General features: G+C 37.7%; 1 protein-coding gene across 1 annotated transcript in view; it reads left to right on the forward strand.

Annotated features, from left to right (window-relative positions):
- The window catches only part of arrdc1b (arrestin domain containing 1b), a 62,309-nt gene extending 44,768 nt beyond the window's left edge, over positions 1-17,541 (forward strand). The window contains exons 3-8 of the mRNA XM_051938186.1: positions 843-893; positions 9,013-9,167; positions 9,457-9,639; positions 11,786-11,962; positions 13,414-13,876; positions 15,144-17,541. Of these exons, the coding sequence (XP_051794146.1) occupies positions 843-893; positions 9,013-9,167; positions 9,457-9,639; positions 11,786-11,962; positions 13,414-13,876; positions 15,144-15,208 (1,094 nt within the window). The 3' untranslated portion in view covers positions 15,209-17,541. The remainder of the gene's footprint in view (positions 1-842; positions 894-9,012; positions 9,168-9,456; positions 9,640-11,785; positions 11,963-13,413; positions 13,877-15,143) is intronic.
- Positions 17,542-18,594: the final 1,053 nt, after the last annotated feature.

The following is an 18,594-nucleotide window of genomic DNA, read 5'->3' on the forward strand; positions in this document are numbered from 1 at the left end:
GTCAGTTTTTGTCATTTTTGCTGATATTTTACAGTTTGTTTCCAATTTGCCTGACAATTACATGGAAGTATGGCTATAGACAAAAGGTCAGATCCTAAATGTGATTTGAAACCAATCATAGACGTTTATAGTTTAGGACTAATCGAGAATCAGCATTTTGGCTTACGATGGAATTAAAGCCCCTTAGTAAATGACACAAAAGCTTGGCGTACCATTTCCAACTGCTGCAAAGATATTGGAGGATGTATTAAACTTCTTAATTGTGATCTACTCGTCAAGATGGAAATATCTAGAGGGAGCAAATGGGAACAGATGGATACAAAGGTGTTTGAATTTGTCAGCACCAAGAAAACAGAATAAACTAAATTTTAACATTAATGTAGAAGGACAGACTTGGAGAAATGACACCAACCTGTAGATCTCTAGGAGTTTGCTGATCCTGTTGGCCTCAGTAAATGATTAACTCTACAGAAAGTACCTCAAAGTTTGCCAGTTAGTTGCGTCTGCCGTTACGCACCCAGCACTTTATCACTTCCCATGACGCCGCCTGATTGGTTTCAGTCGCCTGTTTCCGTCACTACGAAAGACAAAAGCGTCTCGGTTGCCTTTAAACAACAAAGCGTGTTTGTCTCAGAAACTCCATCCTACTGGGAAAGCAGTTGATTCCCTGAGGCTCGGCGCCTCGCTGGGACGTCTGTTTTCTGAGGGACACGTGAAGTAGAAATAAACACAACCATACCAGCACAAACTGTGTGAAATACCACATGTTCACTGTCATTTGCATGTTTTTCTCTCGAGTTTCAGTTTTCTGTGTAGCTGATAAACCCCTGTCTGTTTTACAGGAACTCTGGCGGCGGGTGAACACAGTTTCCCTTTCCAGTTTCTCATTCCAGGTTAGTGTATACAGTGAAGCTCATTCCTTCCTCGATTCCTGTAATTGTTTTCTCATGCACCCGTTTTATCGGAAATCCACATTACATCACTGATAGGAGCATACAGGTGTGATGGCCTCTGATAACCTACAAGATGTTCTACCTGTAAGACCTTTGTCAGAGCTGAGGTACTGGAAACACAACTCAGTTAATGTTTAAAAGACTTTGAAGGAGCATTGTGATTCCTTAGTGTGATAAAGCAGCCCCGCTTATTCACAAACACGTTTTTAATACCGCTAAATGGCTTTCACCGTGTATGCCAACAATAAATTACAAAACCAAAACCATGCAAATAGCAGCTGAACACTCTTGGCACCTGCGAGGCTGTACACTGGGTCTGCCTGGTATCTCTCAGTCTCTCAGGCGTGGGCTGCAGCTCAGGGGGGTCGGGGTTATTTTTAGTTCCCCCTCCTGCTGTGCAGTCACTGTTTAATTGGTCTTCATGCCTCCGTGCTTCGTCCTCCCCTCCTTTCAGGCCCCCAGACTCCAGAACATCAGCACAGGGCATGTTGGAACTATCCTGTTGCGATAAGAGACTCGTTGGAGAATCAAGTGTGTCCTGCTGCCCCCTGCTGGTGAAGCAAACAGACCAGCATAGTCTTGTATGTGGAGAGCATTCGTATTCCTTCAGTTATGTTGAAGCCTTTTGCTAAAAAAAAAAATGTTATAAAAGGAAAAACGGAAATATCAAATTGATTCAGGCTGTTTACTCAGTAATTAGCTGAAGCTCCTTTTATATTAGGCATCGACTCATAGGAGTTTCTTTCGGGCCAATACTGATAGCTGATATTTGAACCCGATATGCATTAAATGTAATTTTTTAACAGCATGTGACAGTAGAGAACCTGTTATTCATAACTAGGCTTCTTCATTAATAAATGTTATTATAACTGAATATGCAAAATAGAAATAGGAATGATTAAATTATCTTCTCTGTTTGTGTGGAATCAAATGAGATTGATGCTGCAGTTGCGCCTACTGTTCTCTATTTTCTTAACATTTTACTATTCTATCACTTTAATTTCCCACTAAGGACCATATCTTAAAGCATTATTAATCACTGTTTCCAGTCTCTGTTTCAGGCTAATCTGCAGCTGCTGCTAGCTGTTAGCATAGCCTTTAGCCACTGTGAGGGAAGCTAGTTTTCTGGTTTGTGTTTCTTGTTCAGTTTTTGCAGCTTGAGAGACATTTCTGGGACCACAGAGTGATTGAAAACAGACAGAGGAGGCTGCATCAGACCTGAAGTAGTGCTTTTAATTTATATATAATTGGTCAAGATAAATACAGATACTAAAAACTGGAAAAATGCCAAATATCAGCTACGATAAACCATCTATCCCTAGTATGTAGGGCCTTTTATTGTCATCTGTTTGACTCAATGACTGTGCACTGAAGATAACATCTGAAAAACTATTTGCAATACTCCTTCCTACCATTATTGTTTCAAATTATGACTAAAAGGATCAGAAGCAATAAATTTATCAATGATGGATTGATAATAATCGATACAGATAATCGGAAAAATGCCCTGCGACAGACTGGCGACCTGTCCAGTGTGTCCCCTCCCTTCGCCCGAGTCAGCTGGGATAGGCTCCAGCCCAACCCCCAATCCCCGCAACCCTTGTGAGGATAAAGCGGTGTATCGAGAATGGATGGATGGATAATTGAAAAAATGCCAAAAATCAGGCATTTGGTGTATCTTTATTTCGAATCAAATTTATTTCAAACAACATGAGTTAACCAAACTTTTGTACATGTGTTCTGACAGGCAGCAACAAAGTTATGAGCAAGACACTAATAAAATAAAAAATAGAAGAAAATACATGGAAAATGAGATAGCAAGATGTAAGGTCAGTTTCTAAAAAATAAATATGGAATAAATATGAAATATTAAGATCCTTAAGAGCACCCAAAAGCACTTCATGAGGTTTTTAATAAAAAATATCAATGTAGGAGCAACATTTCCTTAACAGAGGAGGGCTGATCCAAAGCTTTGGAGCTGCTTCTGCAAAAGCTCAATATTCATTACGAGGATCTGAAAGCCTTGGAGGTAAAGTGAAGAGAGAACTTGCATGGGTGCCCACCCATACATGGTCTTATAATCTAATTACGGAACCTTAAAATCAATTTGTGTAATTCTTTCTGACTACATGGTACCAGTTAAAGGTTTTGCAGCCGAATTCTGCACTAGAGACAGAAAGGAGTGTCCAAATGATGCAAAGAGTTCCAATAATCCAGCCTTATGGGGATGGCAGCCTTTTCTTTGCACATGTGAATTTAACGAATTTCTGCCATCCATCTCTGCAGATCCACTGCAGATATTTACCATCAGTGGAGCATTTTCAGGTCTCTCCACAGCTGTTATGTTGAGTTTAAATGAGGACAATCACAGAGAAACCACTCTGACATTGTCTTGACTGTGGGTCCAGACTCATTATCCTGTTGGAAAGTGAAGCTTCAAAAATCATGAATATCTCTGTTCTTTGCGTTGTTTGAAAGTAAATTTAAAAAAAAACAAACAAAACAACAGAAACATATGAACTAAGAATAACCCAGAGCAACTAAAAACTGTCTTTCTGACACTCAGTTTCTGCTTTTATTTTCAATAAACTTTGTTTCTTTGATAACTGCTTTAAATGTTGCTTGAGGAAACAGATGACCAATTTATCCAGGATGATAGTTTACCCCTATTAACACACACTACCGTTCAAAAGTTTGGGGTCACCCAGACAATTTCATGTTTTCCATGAAAACTCACACTTTTTTTCATGTGCAAACATAATTACACATAGGTTTTCTAATCATTAATTATCCTTTTAACACCATTAGCTAACACAATGTAGCATTAGAACACAGGAGTGATGGTTGCTGGAAATGTTCCTCTGTACCCCTATGGAGATATTCCATTAAAAATCAACCGTTTTCAGCTAGAACAGTCATTTACCTCATTAACAATGTCTAGACTGGATTTATCATCATTCATTTAATGTTATCTTCAATGAAAAAACTGCCTTTCCTTCAAAAATAAGGACATTTCTAAGTGACCCTGAACTTTTGGATGGTAGTGTATGAATGGATTCACTATCATCTTCTTATGAATTCTTCCTCTTAATTTTAACCTCCTACAATTTTTACAGTGACAATAACCTGCTGCTGTTTAAAATGATCTCCATCAAGTACAGTATGTGTACTATTTTGTCCTTCTTATCTGCTATTTTCAGACACCCACTACGCAATTTTAGTTCAGACTGTTTTTATTTCTCTGAATATTTTTCTTATTCTTTTAGTTTTAACTGCTTGCACTGGTGAGGAACAGTTTGTCGTTTCACTTTTAGGAAAGTGAATCTTGGATAGATTCGTCATCCACTGATATTTTTGCAGTATTTTTTTTTTTGTTGATTTCACAGTAAAATATATGTTCAATTGGGTTGAGATCTGGTGATTGCAAAGGCCACAGCTTAAGATTCATATCATTTCATCAAATGCAATCACCAGATTTCACCCCAAGTGGACATCTTTGGGAGATCTAGGACTAATGTGTTAAACAATACACCAATTGAGGAGATTTTTTTTTGAAAAATGGTGTTTCTTCTCTCCAGAAGAGGTCAGAAACTTGGACAGTCAACACCAAGCTGCATAGAAGCTGTTCTGGTGGCATATATTTGCCCAACACTCTCATTTCCTGTAATATGTCCCCATCTGTACTTTGTGAGCTATTTACAAGTTCACAAGTATTGCAATTTCCAACAAAGTGAAGGTTCAACAGAATTTCCTCTCCATGTTGTTCCGGTCTGATTGTTTCTCACTGAGAAAACAAAGAAATTCAAGGAGAAGAGGAAGACATCGGTTGAGATAAACACAGTACAAGGACACTCAGAGGGACAAATGGGCTGGATGGCTTCATTCCAAAGGAGATAAGAGGCCGGAAGTCTTTTCATAGATGAGTCCCTGTGCTTTGTTGTGGCACAAATAAACCGAATAACCGGCTGATGATCTGATTTCAGAAAAGACGAGCTGAGTCTTAAAACGCACAAATATCCTCCGAGCCCAGCGTTGTTTTCTAAAATTAGGCTGTCGGCTGTGATCGAGCTGAAATGATCAAGCTGGAAGGAGTTTCTTTTTATTATTCCCAGAAAAGCACCTTCAGACTATCTAGGTGCGAACTGCGTGACAACCTCTCCACAAACAAACAAATAAGGTGTTAAATCTGAAAAGCTCACAGCTGGTCGTGGCTCAGGTGGTGCAGCAAGTCGTCTGCTAATCGCATCGTCGGATCTTCGATCCTCAATCTCTACACGAGTTTTCTGGGCAAAACACTGAAACCCAAAATTTCACCTGAGGGCAGGCCAGCACCTTGCATGACTTCTTCAAGGTGCTAGCGTGTATGTGAATTAAAAACACACTGGAAAGTTCTTCGTAGAACGTCGCTAAGGTTAAAAGGTGCTATACAAGTGCAGATTTAGCAGATAAAACTTTCCTTACTTGGGCTTGTTCAGCGCAAAAATTACAATCTAAGTTGTTAAATTTAGTGGAATTCCTTGCTTTTAGCTATTAGCACAATTTATTAAAAGGTGCATATTGACTTTATTAATTGCAAATTACTAAAATGCAAAAGGTCAAAAGGTCAAAGCTTAAAGAATAACCCCAACCCTAAAGCTAACATTAGCATACTAAGATGCTGATGTATAGATGGATAGATAGATACTTAGTTCATCCTCTTGGGGAAATTAAAGGTATCCAGATATATAAGGAAACAATGTACAAAAGAATGTACAATTAATGTGCCAATCGTCCTGGTCAAATAAATAGAAATAATGTGCCAAAAATGTTGATATTTACAAAATGGTGCAAAAAATGTTGGTGTTTAAAATAAAGGTGCACAATTACTGGCATTTACAATAAAAATGAGTATTATCCAAGTACAAAAAGGTAAAATAAAAGGTTAAACGTATGTTTACAACTTACACCTTCTTAGTTTAGTTTATTAGCATGCTAAAATTTGCTAATTAACAGTAAACACGTGGCACAGCTACTTTTACTGGTATTTAGCAAATACTTCACATAAAAAAAATAGTAGCTCCACCCCTCTATATATTCTGTTTATCATCAAATCATGCTGGTCAAAGAACTAGAAATAAAGTGCCAAAAATGCTGATATTTCCAAAAAAAAAAGGTGCAAAATTACTGGCATTCACAATTTAAAAAAAACTATTAGAAAAATACGAAAAGGGTAAACAGAAAGTTAAACAGGTGTACTATCTTACTTTATTGTGTTAGCATGCTAACATTTGTTAATTAACAGTAAACACATGGTACAGCTACCTTCACTAGTATTTTAGCATAGACTTCATATAAAAAATGGTAGCTCCACCCTAATACATATTCTGTTGACCACCTATTTTCCCCTAAATTAGACCATAATTTCCTAAATAAATATCTTTATGTTGAAGGACACTTGAAACTAGCAGTAGAGACCAAAAACTCATGAATAAGATGTTTACCAAGTTAGTAAAATCAAGTGACAAGTCTTGTCATATTCTCAGAGTTCTATAGAATCTGGTTTCGCCCCCTGCTGGCTGATAGAAAGAATGCAGTTTTTACATTTTTTTTTAACTTCTTGATACAATCTGTGGTATTTAGTCATAATCAAGTATATCATGCTCACATTGGGATCTGATGATGGCACAAAAAGCTCACTAAAGGTAAACAACCAAATTTCACGGCAATTCATGTGATATTTGGTGAAACATTTTATAAAAACATCACAACTTAAACTCATATTGGCACCAGAGGAAATGTCAGGACATCACCCAAGCCTATAGAGTCTACTTTTGTGTTTGTCTTGACATTATTTGACCTGCAAATCAACAAGTAATTACTGATCCATACGCAGAGGATGAGCTTTATTTCAGCTCAGAGGAACAAGTCAAGCTGTGCCTTCTTTAGCCACTTCCAGCAGCTCGGTGTGTTTTATCTCCAGGGAGGGTTTTGGTTCATCGGTCTGTCCTCTGTCAGTCCATCCATGGCTCCGATTTAGCTGCAAAACAACAACAACAATCCGTCTCTGGTGGTTAATTCTTATTGACAGCAGCTGCAGATTGTCTCCCGGAGCAGCCACCATCTTAGCTGACATTAACGTCTGAATGAGGATCGAGGAAACAAGCGACACATTAGAGTAGCCAGGCTTTATTTTGACAACACATTAATCACCTTTTCCTGCTTGGAGGAGATTTATATGCATACTATTTGTATGGATGACGAGAGGTTTTCTCCTGTGTTTTTTCCTCTCCACTGAATCTGAACATCTTTTCTCTTTCTGTCCGTCTCACTGCTTTCTCTCCAAATAGTTATTTTTATCCCAGTCTTCTTAAATTTCCTCCCCTCCTGCCTTTCCCCTCCCCGTTTCCTCTTCTTCGCTGTCCTTTGCTGGAGGAACGTTGTCCTTTTTCTGTTCCGAACAAGATGTGCAGGAATCAATCTTCTGTTATCTACTGACAGCTCAGACAAGGGCGGATTTCAGCTTCTCACAGTAGAACATATTTAGAATAAATTACCCTAAAATGTTATTTTGCTGGAATTAAATCATTAATAATGTCTTGAGAAATGTTCCTTAACTAATTTTCTGCACCCAAAATCACATAAATTCCTCTCAGAGATGTGAAACATATTAAATACAATCTCCTTTAAGTGTATGCAAGAAAAAATAACTTTACAATATAATATTATAATGACACCGTATAGTATAATAAATTTACATTGAATTCAATCATTCATGTAGTTACAGCTTGCATACTGCTCTGTGTCCACATCTAATAGTCATGTTTGAAATATTCATGAACTCTGCACTGTATAGATACAATAATATCTATATATCTATGCAATCACATATTAATATCATGTTACAAGAAAGAACAGATCCGAAACTTAGCAGTTAGACTTGTTGCATATTTGGACATAGTTAAGACAGATCTACCACCGGCAAACTTATTTCTTCAGCCATTTTTGCACTTTTGCTCTATTTTAGTTGATTTAGATTAAATTCATCTTCATTGTTGTTGCACAGAGTCAACAAAATGCAGTTTAGCATCAAACCAGAAGCCCAAAAACAGCAGTAAAGTACGTTATTTAAAGTATAAACGGAATTAACAGTATGGATGGAGCGCTATGAACATGCTAATATATGAATATAAAGAAATACGACTACAATATAAAACAGAACATCTAAATCTAGAAATAAAACTGAAGAGTATAAACTGTATAAACAGTGTGATTGCCAAGATATATGTACAGTAAATATAGAGTATGAACAATGAATAGGATAATTATAAGTTCCCACATCTGAAAATAACCAGCAGAACTTACCATTTCTGAATGTGGACTACTGTATTTTAACATTTAAGTGAATAAAGTTATGACATTTATATCTGTTAGGCACTAAGCATCTATATTTCCCCCCAAATTTCATAAAGTACTATGTTGTAAAATTCCCAGATTCCAGACAATCTCTCCAACACAGTTAGGATAAAATATCACTACTGCCAACATTTTATGGTGACATTCATGTACAAACAACAATTTAATGTTAAGAAATATTTTTCCTTACTTTAAAAGCTAATATAAAGATTTTTTTTTTTATCAGATGAAACAATGGAGGATTTGTGTAGCAGAATTAAACCTGGTACAGCGTGTACAGCTTCAACTAATCACATCTTATTTTTATTATCTTTGATTTCATTTTTCTTTATTTTCAAGTTGCTTTCTTTTTTCCACATAACAAATCTCCTATGAGATTTTTTCTTGATGTTCTTTCATTTTTCTCAATAAAATCTGAATTTATACACATCAAACTGCAACATCAAGTGTATGTGTTGGTAAATTTTTAAGTTTTTTTTAACCATCTGAAATGAAAAACTAAACATATCCATCCATCCATCCATCCATCCATCCATCCATCCATCCATCCATCCATCCATCCATCCATCATTCTATCTATCGTTCAAAACATATGTCCTTTACATCAGTCAACCTGCAGTGTCAGAGTCATATTTTTACTTTCTTTTCTCCCAAATTCTATCTCCAGTTGCCGCTCCGACTTCTTTTGAGGGACCCTTTGGGAAGATTGTTTACCGGGTGAGGGCGGCCATCGACACGCCTCGGTTCTCCAAGGACTACAAAGCCCAGCGGCCCTTCTACCTGCTCAACCTGCTCAACCTCAATGAGGTGTCCGGCATCGAGGTGAGCGTTGGCTTCTCAAACCATCCTGTCAGGTTCCTCCTGAGTAAATCTAGGAGAACGTGAAAGGCCGCGGTGCATTTCTTTATTTGATCAACCTTTGTCTTAGTCGAGGCTTATTGGATTTCAGCACTGAGCAGGACAGAATCCATTTCCTCCTTCACTCCCTGCTTCGTATAATCCACTCTCGTCCCATCATGACTGTTGGTTTCCTGATACTGTGGAGCTGAGCAGGAGTAAATAATCATCTGTTAGTGAGCAACAGACAAACATTTATCCTCTGATTGTGCAGAGTTCGAGTTCCGCTGTGACCACCAAGAAGTTCAGCTACCTCCTGGTGAAGACGGGGACGCTGATGCTGAGAGCTCGCAGCGACCTGAGGGGCTACATCCCCGGTCAGGTCATCAAATTAGCCACCGAGATCCACAACAAGTCTGGGAAAGACACCGGATACGTCCTGGCCAGTCTCATTCAGGTGAGTTATTAAACAAAGTCAGCAGTAATTTTTCTTTCTGTCAACACAGCTGCCTACAGTAAGTCATTTTTGGAGATGTGAATTTGCTCTATTTGTGTTTCAGTCGTTTTTTGAAGAATGTAAAATAAAAAAAGCAAGAAAATGTGGAGGAAAAAAAAGCATTAAACACAAACTCACAGATCATCATAATTGTTGCCCTTTACATAATACAGTTATGAGCCAAACCCATGAGGGTAATGACCTTTTAGAGATGTATTAGAAATCTCTGTTTAGACAAACATAACCATTCATCGAACTAATTATTTTTCATGTGGATGCACACAAATACTTTGATTTTTCAAAGGTAACTAAATGTAATAAATCTTACCAAATATTGGGTTAAAACATCAGATTTTTAGAAGAATTTCTGCTTGTCCACTTCAACTGTTGTTTTAATCATTAACTGTGGATACTTATAAATATATTTGTGAAATTTTAGATGAATATATGTAATATTTTCCAATAAAATTGTTTTAAAGCCTGCCTGTTGACTGACTTTCGGCACGTTTGGCCTTTAAGACCGTTGTGTCAAGTTGGATTCTGTGCAGAAAGTATAATAGGTAGCATTCATTCCGTTTCTCCAATCTGTAAAGTCGGTTCTGGAAATGAAAAATGTACCCATATTAATAAAAATATTTCGATTTTCTTAGTTTTGTTTTGAGAACCACTTTTAAACTCCGTTCTCCTTGGATTAGCTATCCAGCAATAATTTTATTTTTGTGGTACAACTTGTCAAACCGGCTCAATCAGCTGTTAAATTTCAATGAAAATCACTTTCTTTTATTTTTGTGGCAAAACATTTCATATTAAAAGTATTCTAGATGTTTAGTTTTGCAGTATTAAGACATGGTTCAGAAAAAAATGTTTTTTTCTGTTATTGTGAGCTCAAAGATGAGACTTTCTATTATGACTTCACCTTTTTTCATATTTCAACTCACCCATAATCAGAATTAATTGATCTGCTTGTCCAATATTTCATTTAATACAAGTAGAAAAAAGTTTTGAAGTTTTAAAAAAGGTTCTCCAAATATAATTAAGAATAATTATTTTTGGATACAAGCATAATTTTCAGTCATTTTGGACATCATATATTCAGTTTAATTCTACTTATTTGAACAGATACTTGAAGGTAAACTTTCCTGTCAATATAAATAACTTTGTAAACCTTTTTTTTGTTTGTTTTGGATTTTAATTTTGAAATTTATTCTCAATAAAGCACAAAATAAGAGAATCTATTTTGGTGATATCAAACAGTTCCCACAGTGAGCATGAGAATAAATTTACTGCTGAAGTCTTCCTCACATAAGAACATTAAATAAATGTTACATATAATCCGTCAATGCCTTAAATTTCTGTGTTTACTCTCACTTTCTGTTGTCCTTGACCTAATCATGTATTACTTTTGATTTTGTTGGGAAAAACAACCAAATCTGAACTAAAAACTGCAACATTTCATCAAAATTACTTCATTCTACACGTCTCATTTAAAGGTTTGCTGTAAATATATCATATTTCAATTCACTCATAATCAGAAAATATTTTTCTCTACTCGTCCAGCATTTCAGATCCTAAATCAATGACATGATGAGAAATAAAAGTGAAAAATTCAGGCCTTTATCTTTAATAGTTCCTGAGATATTGTCGTTCAAACATCCTCGGATTTAAAGGGGCAAAGAAAACCTGCTGAAAGTGAGCTGAGAATCAGATTTTTATGAAATTTTGTCTCGGAAAGTATTAGATCTGCTTGGTTAAAATGTCACAGAAACCATTTAAAATATCAGAGATGGTGGAGGAGATAAATAGCAGATAAATATCATAAAATGAATTCAAAGTGAACATTCATGTAGATATTCTTAAATTTGTGCTCTTAATGTCCTTTAGTCCTTCTGTTTTTCGTATTTATCCTGTATATTTAGTTTATAGTTGTGTTTTCTTGCTTTTTTTCCGTCACTTTGTTGCTATGACGTTGCAGATTTCTCCTTGTGGGACTAATAAAGAATATTCTCTTCTATAATGGAGGTTTTGTTGAGCTCCGTCTTGGAGCTGCGTGTCGAGGTTTGAAGCTTCTGTCACATCTTTTCACGTCTTTGCCTGTTTGTCGCACCAGAAAGTGACCTATAAGACCAAGCGGCCTGTGTTTGACCTGCGGACCATCGCTGAGGTGGAGGGAGCCGGAGTGAAGGCAGGAAAACATGCCGAGTGGAGGGAGCAGATCATCGTCCCTCCTCTTCCTCAGTCAGCTCTGGCCGGCTGCAGCCTCATAGACATCGACTATTTCATTCAGGTCAGTTGGAATTAAACCAAACAGATGTTATATTTGCAAATCTGTGCATCTTCTATACCAGCTAATGCTTGTTTAGTTCTCAGAATGTTAGATTTCAGGTTTTGCTGGAACACTATTAAAGCTTAATACACATTTTCAGATATTTGTGGTTCTCAGCTCTCTCTGCTGGCAGACAGCATTCTTTAATACATGATTAATTGTTTCCGGATGATTCAAAACCTCTGAATTATTGATGATACACTCATTATAAGCTCACTCTAGAGTATGTCTGTCTATTAGTTATTATAGGAATATTTTTGTGGTTATTTAGGCTGCTTTTCCTCTTGAAATTCTTCATCTGCTTTGTGTTTTTTGTAAGTTTTTTGTCAGTTTTCAGCAGAGAGAAACTAATTTCCTGCAGCATTTGGGTCAAATAAACATCACGCTGTACTGTAAGCTGCATCAGTGCTCTTCTTCAGGGTCATTGTAGTCACTTATTGTTTTGTGTTTTTGAGAATTTCGATCAAATTATATCGTTTCTGTTCTATTTTAAACTTTAAGCTCATTTAATAGCAGCTCTCAGTGACTATAACTGCTGTTTCTTTCTTAGTAGTCCATATTGGACAACATTTTGCAGCTGATGCAAGTTAAAATAAAGAGCATATGAACGACGAATGTTGTTTTACAGCATTATAAATGTACATGTACACCCCCTTGTCAAACGTTTTAGGACACTGTCTCATTCAAATAAAGTAGAACCTGTCCTACAACTTTTGACAGGGGGTGTATTTCATCACATGGATGTGATCAGGGCAGGACTCTGATCATACATGTGAAGTTTCAGGCAGAGTGGAGCACGTTCAGGACATTTACACAGCATTTGAAATTTCATGACGAAGGATCAAAATTTCAGAGGCCGCCACGGACACGCCCTTTGACTTTGGAAAAAGATTTTAATAACTTTGGATCATTAAGGCCTCCTGTATGTACTGGCCGAATTTGAGATGAATTGGAGTTTCCCCCAAGGACGAATTCGCTCTAGAAAAAAATGAAAAATGGGCAAAATCTGACATTCAACACAAAATAGCTCTCTTCCTGTTGGGTTTGGAATGTGGCTGTCACTGACTTTTTTGTTCAGCCTGATGTGCTGCATATGTGTACCAAATTTGGTAGATACACCCCCTGTCAAAAGTAGTAGTACAGGTTCTACTTTATTTGTTATTTGAATGAGAAAGTGTCCTAAAACCTTTGACAGGGGGTGTATCTACAACATGTTTATTGAATTAGTCTCCATGAGTAACTTAAATTAATAATTGGGAATTGAAGAGAAATGGACTGAATGTAGAGAAAAATAAAAATAAAATACCCTGATCAGTGTATAATTGTTGAACAAAATAGAAAATCAAACTAAATGTATTGATCCTTACACTGCAGTTGATGCCTGTGTTTCCTTCATCTGATTTGTGTTTCAGGTGTCACTAAAGTCTCCGGACGCCGTCGTCACTCTGCCCATCTACATTGGCAACATTGCTGTGAACTTGTCTCCGTCGAGGCCGATGCCCACCAGTCCGGACCGCTCCGGTGCCTTCGCGGCTTCCAGTATGGTGGGGGTGACGCCCAGCGCCCCGCCGGCTGAGGAGGATCCGGAGGAGGAGCTGTGTGCTGGGGGCATCGCCAGCGAGGAGATCCCCACCAAGAGTCACTCCCAGCAGGATCCCTCCGGCCATCCGGTCACCATGTCGCCCAGCGCCTTCAGCCACGCCCCCGGAGCAGCGCTGCCTCCCGGCCACCGGCGGCCCGACGCCTCGGCGCCGCTGTTCTGCGTCTCCACCGGAGCCACCATACCGTTCTTCACTGAGGGAGACGTCACTCCAGTCCCCACCTCCTGCTCCCTCATCCTCCCTCCAGAGTACAGCAGCTGGGACTATCCTCATGGTGAGTTCTTCAGACACAAACACATTCAGGGACAGAATGTCAGTTTGGTGTCATGACTGACAGAGGAGTCCTGTTATCAGAGTCAGATCCACTAATAAACTGTCTGAGGTTCAGTTCCTAAGTTCTGTTTGTGTATTTCCTTCCTAAAGGTTTATCTTGGCACCCAAAATCAACTCACATATAAACAGTAGCACACAACAGCTGTGACTTCTTAAAGATACAACCTGTCTGGGTTAAAATCCTGCAAAAATGTCTTCTTCTTCTTCTTCTTCTCCTGCAAAACTTTTTCTTCTTCTCCTTCTGCAAAACTGCTTCTTCGTGTTCTTCTTCTTCTTCATAATAATAATAATAATAATAATAATAACTTAAGTGTATAGCATCTTTACATAGAAAAGTTATAAAATACTTTTCAGTTAAACAAATGTCCAATAGGAAAACGATAAAATAGTTAATTGTTTTTATGTATCACATCTAAGAAAACGTTTGCTACACCAAAGTGCCTTTCAGTACAGGACAGGATTACGATTGAAGTATAAATACTGCAATCAAGACCCTTTAACATTATTTAAGGTGTGATTATACCTGAGTAATTTACATATTAGAGATTAAAACTAAGTTCATTTTAAGATGAGACCCTGCAGGTGAAAAAGAAAAAGTCCAAAGTAATGCTGGCATTGAAACTGAGGCAGTAAAGTAACAAGAACAAGAAATGCTGCACATGGAATTGAATGCAGATTAAATGTAACGGCTGAAGCATTTAGTCGTGAATCTGAATAGTCCATTAATAGTTTCCACTTTAGTTGTGTGATAGGATTACTACACAGATGTGGAAATGAATGTAAATTTAAGATGATTCCTTGATCGTGACAAGTTGTAAAATGTTACATTGTCTTGTTCCAGATACCTGTGACTAAATGTTTAGTGCCTTTGTAGATACACTGATCTGTTAATTAGGTCTAAAATGATACCGTGAGACATTTCACTTATTTTTCTTTTAAAGCTTCAGGTTTTTCATAATGTTCTGTGAAAAGGTAGTTCATTAAACGTGAATATTTTCAGAATTGTACTTTGTTACACTAACACAAAGGAGAATCAGTTATTTATCAGTTATTATGTTCTGATTTTACTGGTCTGGCCCACTTGAGATCAAATTAGGTTTTATGTGGCCTCTGAACTAAAATGAATTTGACACCTCTGCCCTATATACTCCCACAACACTCTGCTTTTCTTATTGACTCTTTAACAAACCTTTTTCCTTTTTCCTCAGAGCCTCCACCTACCTACGAGGAGAGCTGCAGCAGCGCCAACTCCAGCTTCAACAGCCGGCAGTAGAGAGCAAACAGGTGGTGAAACGTCGCGGCCACGCCCACCTCACCTGTCTGCACTCACCTGTCAGCACACCTGGACAGAGACACGCCGAGGACGGACGAGACGCCGCCCTCCAGAGACTGTTTCTATGTCCTCTAATGAGAAAAAAAAGGGATCATATCTTATAGCGACTATAAGAGTTTTAATTTCACCTCATGTCCCAGCAGGTAACGTCAGACAGAACGGGTGAACTTCACTGTGCCTCAAAGAAGTATTTTGGATCGTCGTGTAGGATAGTCATGATCGGACATGTTTGATTCTTAGGTGGGTAAAATCAGCTTCTTTTTTTTTTTTTTTTAACAATTTGTTGCATCTGTGATGCCTTGACAATAATTTCAGCCACTCACAGCCCAATCAGACCTCTGAGTCTGGCCTTTGTTTTTGGTGGCGTCGCTCTGAATATGTTCTTCTTCTTGTGGTCCGGTTCTGTGAGTCTCAGCTGTCTTCATCTAGAGGTGAACACAAAACTACAGCTGCTGGTTTGTTGGTGAAGCCGGTGGAAGCTGCTGTGTGCAGGATGTTACTGTGATTATTGATTATTGTTACAGCAAAGTCAGGAAATGTGTTGAATCCTACAGGAAAAATGGAAACCTCTCAGTCCTATCACCAGTAAAAACATATTTATATATTTTATTGGCATCTGTCAACCAGTTGGTAGAATTATGCTTTTATTAAGACTATTTTGCTGTATGAGAGGATTTGTGCCCTGTGTTTGGAAATCTATTGAAATTTGAGCTCATTTCATCCCTCTGCTGCCTCTCTGTGGCGGCTCATGTAACTGAGAGGTTTTCCTGTGATTTTGCATTCAGAGGACAGTTTTATCTGCGGATGTGCCTCTGTTTTTGCTGCCCTCCTGTGGTCAGAACTGGTACAAGCTTTATCTCAACTCTGTCCTGAAACCTGAGCTCAACAAACAGTGATCATCCGTGCAAAACGAACCAACTGCTCCTCTGCTTCTGCTGCCGTGTGAACTTCCATCTTCTTGTAGCTTCTTGCCGAGCAGATCTGATTTTCTTTTGGGATGTTTTCGTTCTCTTTGTTGCCTTAAATCCGTTGTGAAGTCGGGCGATAGCATACGTGTGCACAACGCAGCACTTTTTTAATGATGTGAGTGCACGAGGATCTGAGTGTGCACATCTGCTGTAAGTGTGTGTGTGACTGAGTGTGTGTGTGTAAAAATGTAGTTTATTTGTAGGAAAAGTTGTGAGTCTGTGTACAAATGTCTTTCCCTCTATCTCTGTACAACAACTGAGCAAAGCTTATTTTATTCTAATATATTTTAATATATTTTGCATATATTAAAATGTATTAAATCTCAACATCTTGTCAAAGGTAATTTATGAACAAAATTTGTTACTGGAGGTTTTGTTCAGCAGGTATCTCCTGTAGAGCATGACTCAGTGCAGCAATTTTATTGTGTTTTATCAGATTTTTCACATCATTAAGTGTCATGTACTGGTGAAAGAAAATATCCTCTACTGTGTCATGATCATGGTTTCAACGAGGCCTAATGTGTTGTAAAAGTGTCACTTTTTCGTGTAAAATCTAAAGCACAACTGATTGTGTGTTGCTGTTCATATATCCGTCTCTTTTTCACAGATTTTAGAGCAAAATTAAATCAGAATTTACTTTAAATTTAGTGAAATCGCAGCACCGATGTTGGCTCCTGACTCCAAATCGTGTTTCTCTTATGAGTTCTGCTTTGACTGTGGCTCAAACATCGATGTCGTGGCTCTACGTTATCGTGAACGCTCGCCTTAAGCAGTCTGGATTCCCGCCAACGGACGATCGCTACTTTTCCAGGAGGACGTCGGGTCGCGTTCTTCCTGTTTCGTCTCCGGCGGACTGTGCGAAGTGCACTTGATGTACACAAATGTAGCTTTCAAGAACAGTGACACACTGGACCTTTGATCTGTCGGACTTTGTTTTTATTCTCGTTTTAGCAAATATGTGCAATTCCTCTTTATATTCCGAGAACGCAGCAGCAGCAGCAGCAGCAGCAGCTCCCTGAAGTCATTTCATGCTGCCTTTTTCAGTCCTCATCCATTTGAGTTCTTCACCAAAAGGTACTATAGCTTTACGAAGCCCCACTTGTTCTGCTTTTACTTTTCATTCTCTCCCCCCTCACATATTGATGAGTGGTGTCTGGTTTTTGTATTTTTCTACTTGTAAACTGTTTACAGGTGCAGTATGCATATACGACTAGCAGCACCTCAGCCAGTACATGTAATATTTCAACTTACAGTGCAGAATTCAAGTTGTACTGTACAGCATAAGAATAAAACTATGACATGTGACGTGGTTGTTTTTATTGGGACATTTGTATTTGTTCTCACTTTGAACAGGTGGAAATAATCGATCCAGAGCAGGACATACAGAAGTGGTCAAAGGTTTTTCAACGCCACAATTTTTCGTCTTTTTATTGAAATTCAAGTCGTTCAAGTCCAATAAATAGCTTGAAATGGTACAAAGGTAAGTGGTGAACTGCCAGAGGTTAAAAATAAGGTAAGGTTACCCAAAAAAAGTAAGAAAAGAGTAATTTGGTTTGTTTGAATTTTATTTCTGAGTACAAAGGCACACAACATTGAACTATGAACAGTTTTGCTTGCTGAAATCTTTAAAAAATTAGAAAAAAATGTATGTTATATTAGTTAACAATTTTTTTTGTCCTTGTATTAAAGACCTGATTGTTTCAGTAACCACACAATACTTACATCTTGGTTGTCTCACTGAAGTAGTCGGCCTCCTTCCAGTAACAGCTGTCAGGTCAAGTCACCATTTTTTTTATACAGCGACTTAAAAATAACAGCTACTGTTACTGTAGTTACTGTTCTGTTAGATACTGTAATGGTGTGAATTGACCTGTGTAATTAACATATTACTGATCAAAGCCCTACAAAAAGGTTACCTGAACATAATGAATATAAAGCCAAGATGCTACAATATTAAGTTATGAAGATTAACCTGAAAATTTTTAAGCTAAAGTTATGACCCTACAGAAATAATATAGATGAAAACATCAATTCAAGGATTCCCTGGATCCTCTGTGAGCAAGTGTTTATTTTATTTTCATGTGAATTATTTTGTTTTAATTTGATTTAATTTCGTCTATCAATTCCTAAGCTGTTGGAGCTTTATCATTAATTTCACCCTACAGTGTGATTTTAATTATTTTGGAATAAAACCCCGAAATAAAAAAATACAACCTTACCAGAAAATAATAAATTTAAGCTGAGGGCCAATAAGTATTAATAGCTATGGAGATTAACCCAACTAATTTTGGACTAAAATTATGACCCTACAAAAATATAGATGAAAACACAACAATCTGAGGATTCCCTTCATCTTTG

Source organism: Acanthochromis polyacanthus, chromosome 18 (assembly GCF_021347895.1).
Source record: "Acanthochromis polyacanthus isolate Apoly-LR-REF ecotype Palm Island chromosome 18, KAUST_Apoly_ChrSc, whole genome shotgun sequence".
NCBI lineage: Eukaryota > Metazoa > Chordata > Actinopteri > Pomacentridae > Acanthochromis > Acanthochromis polyacanthus.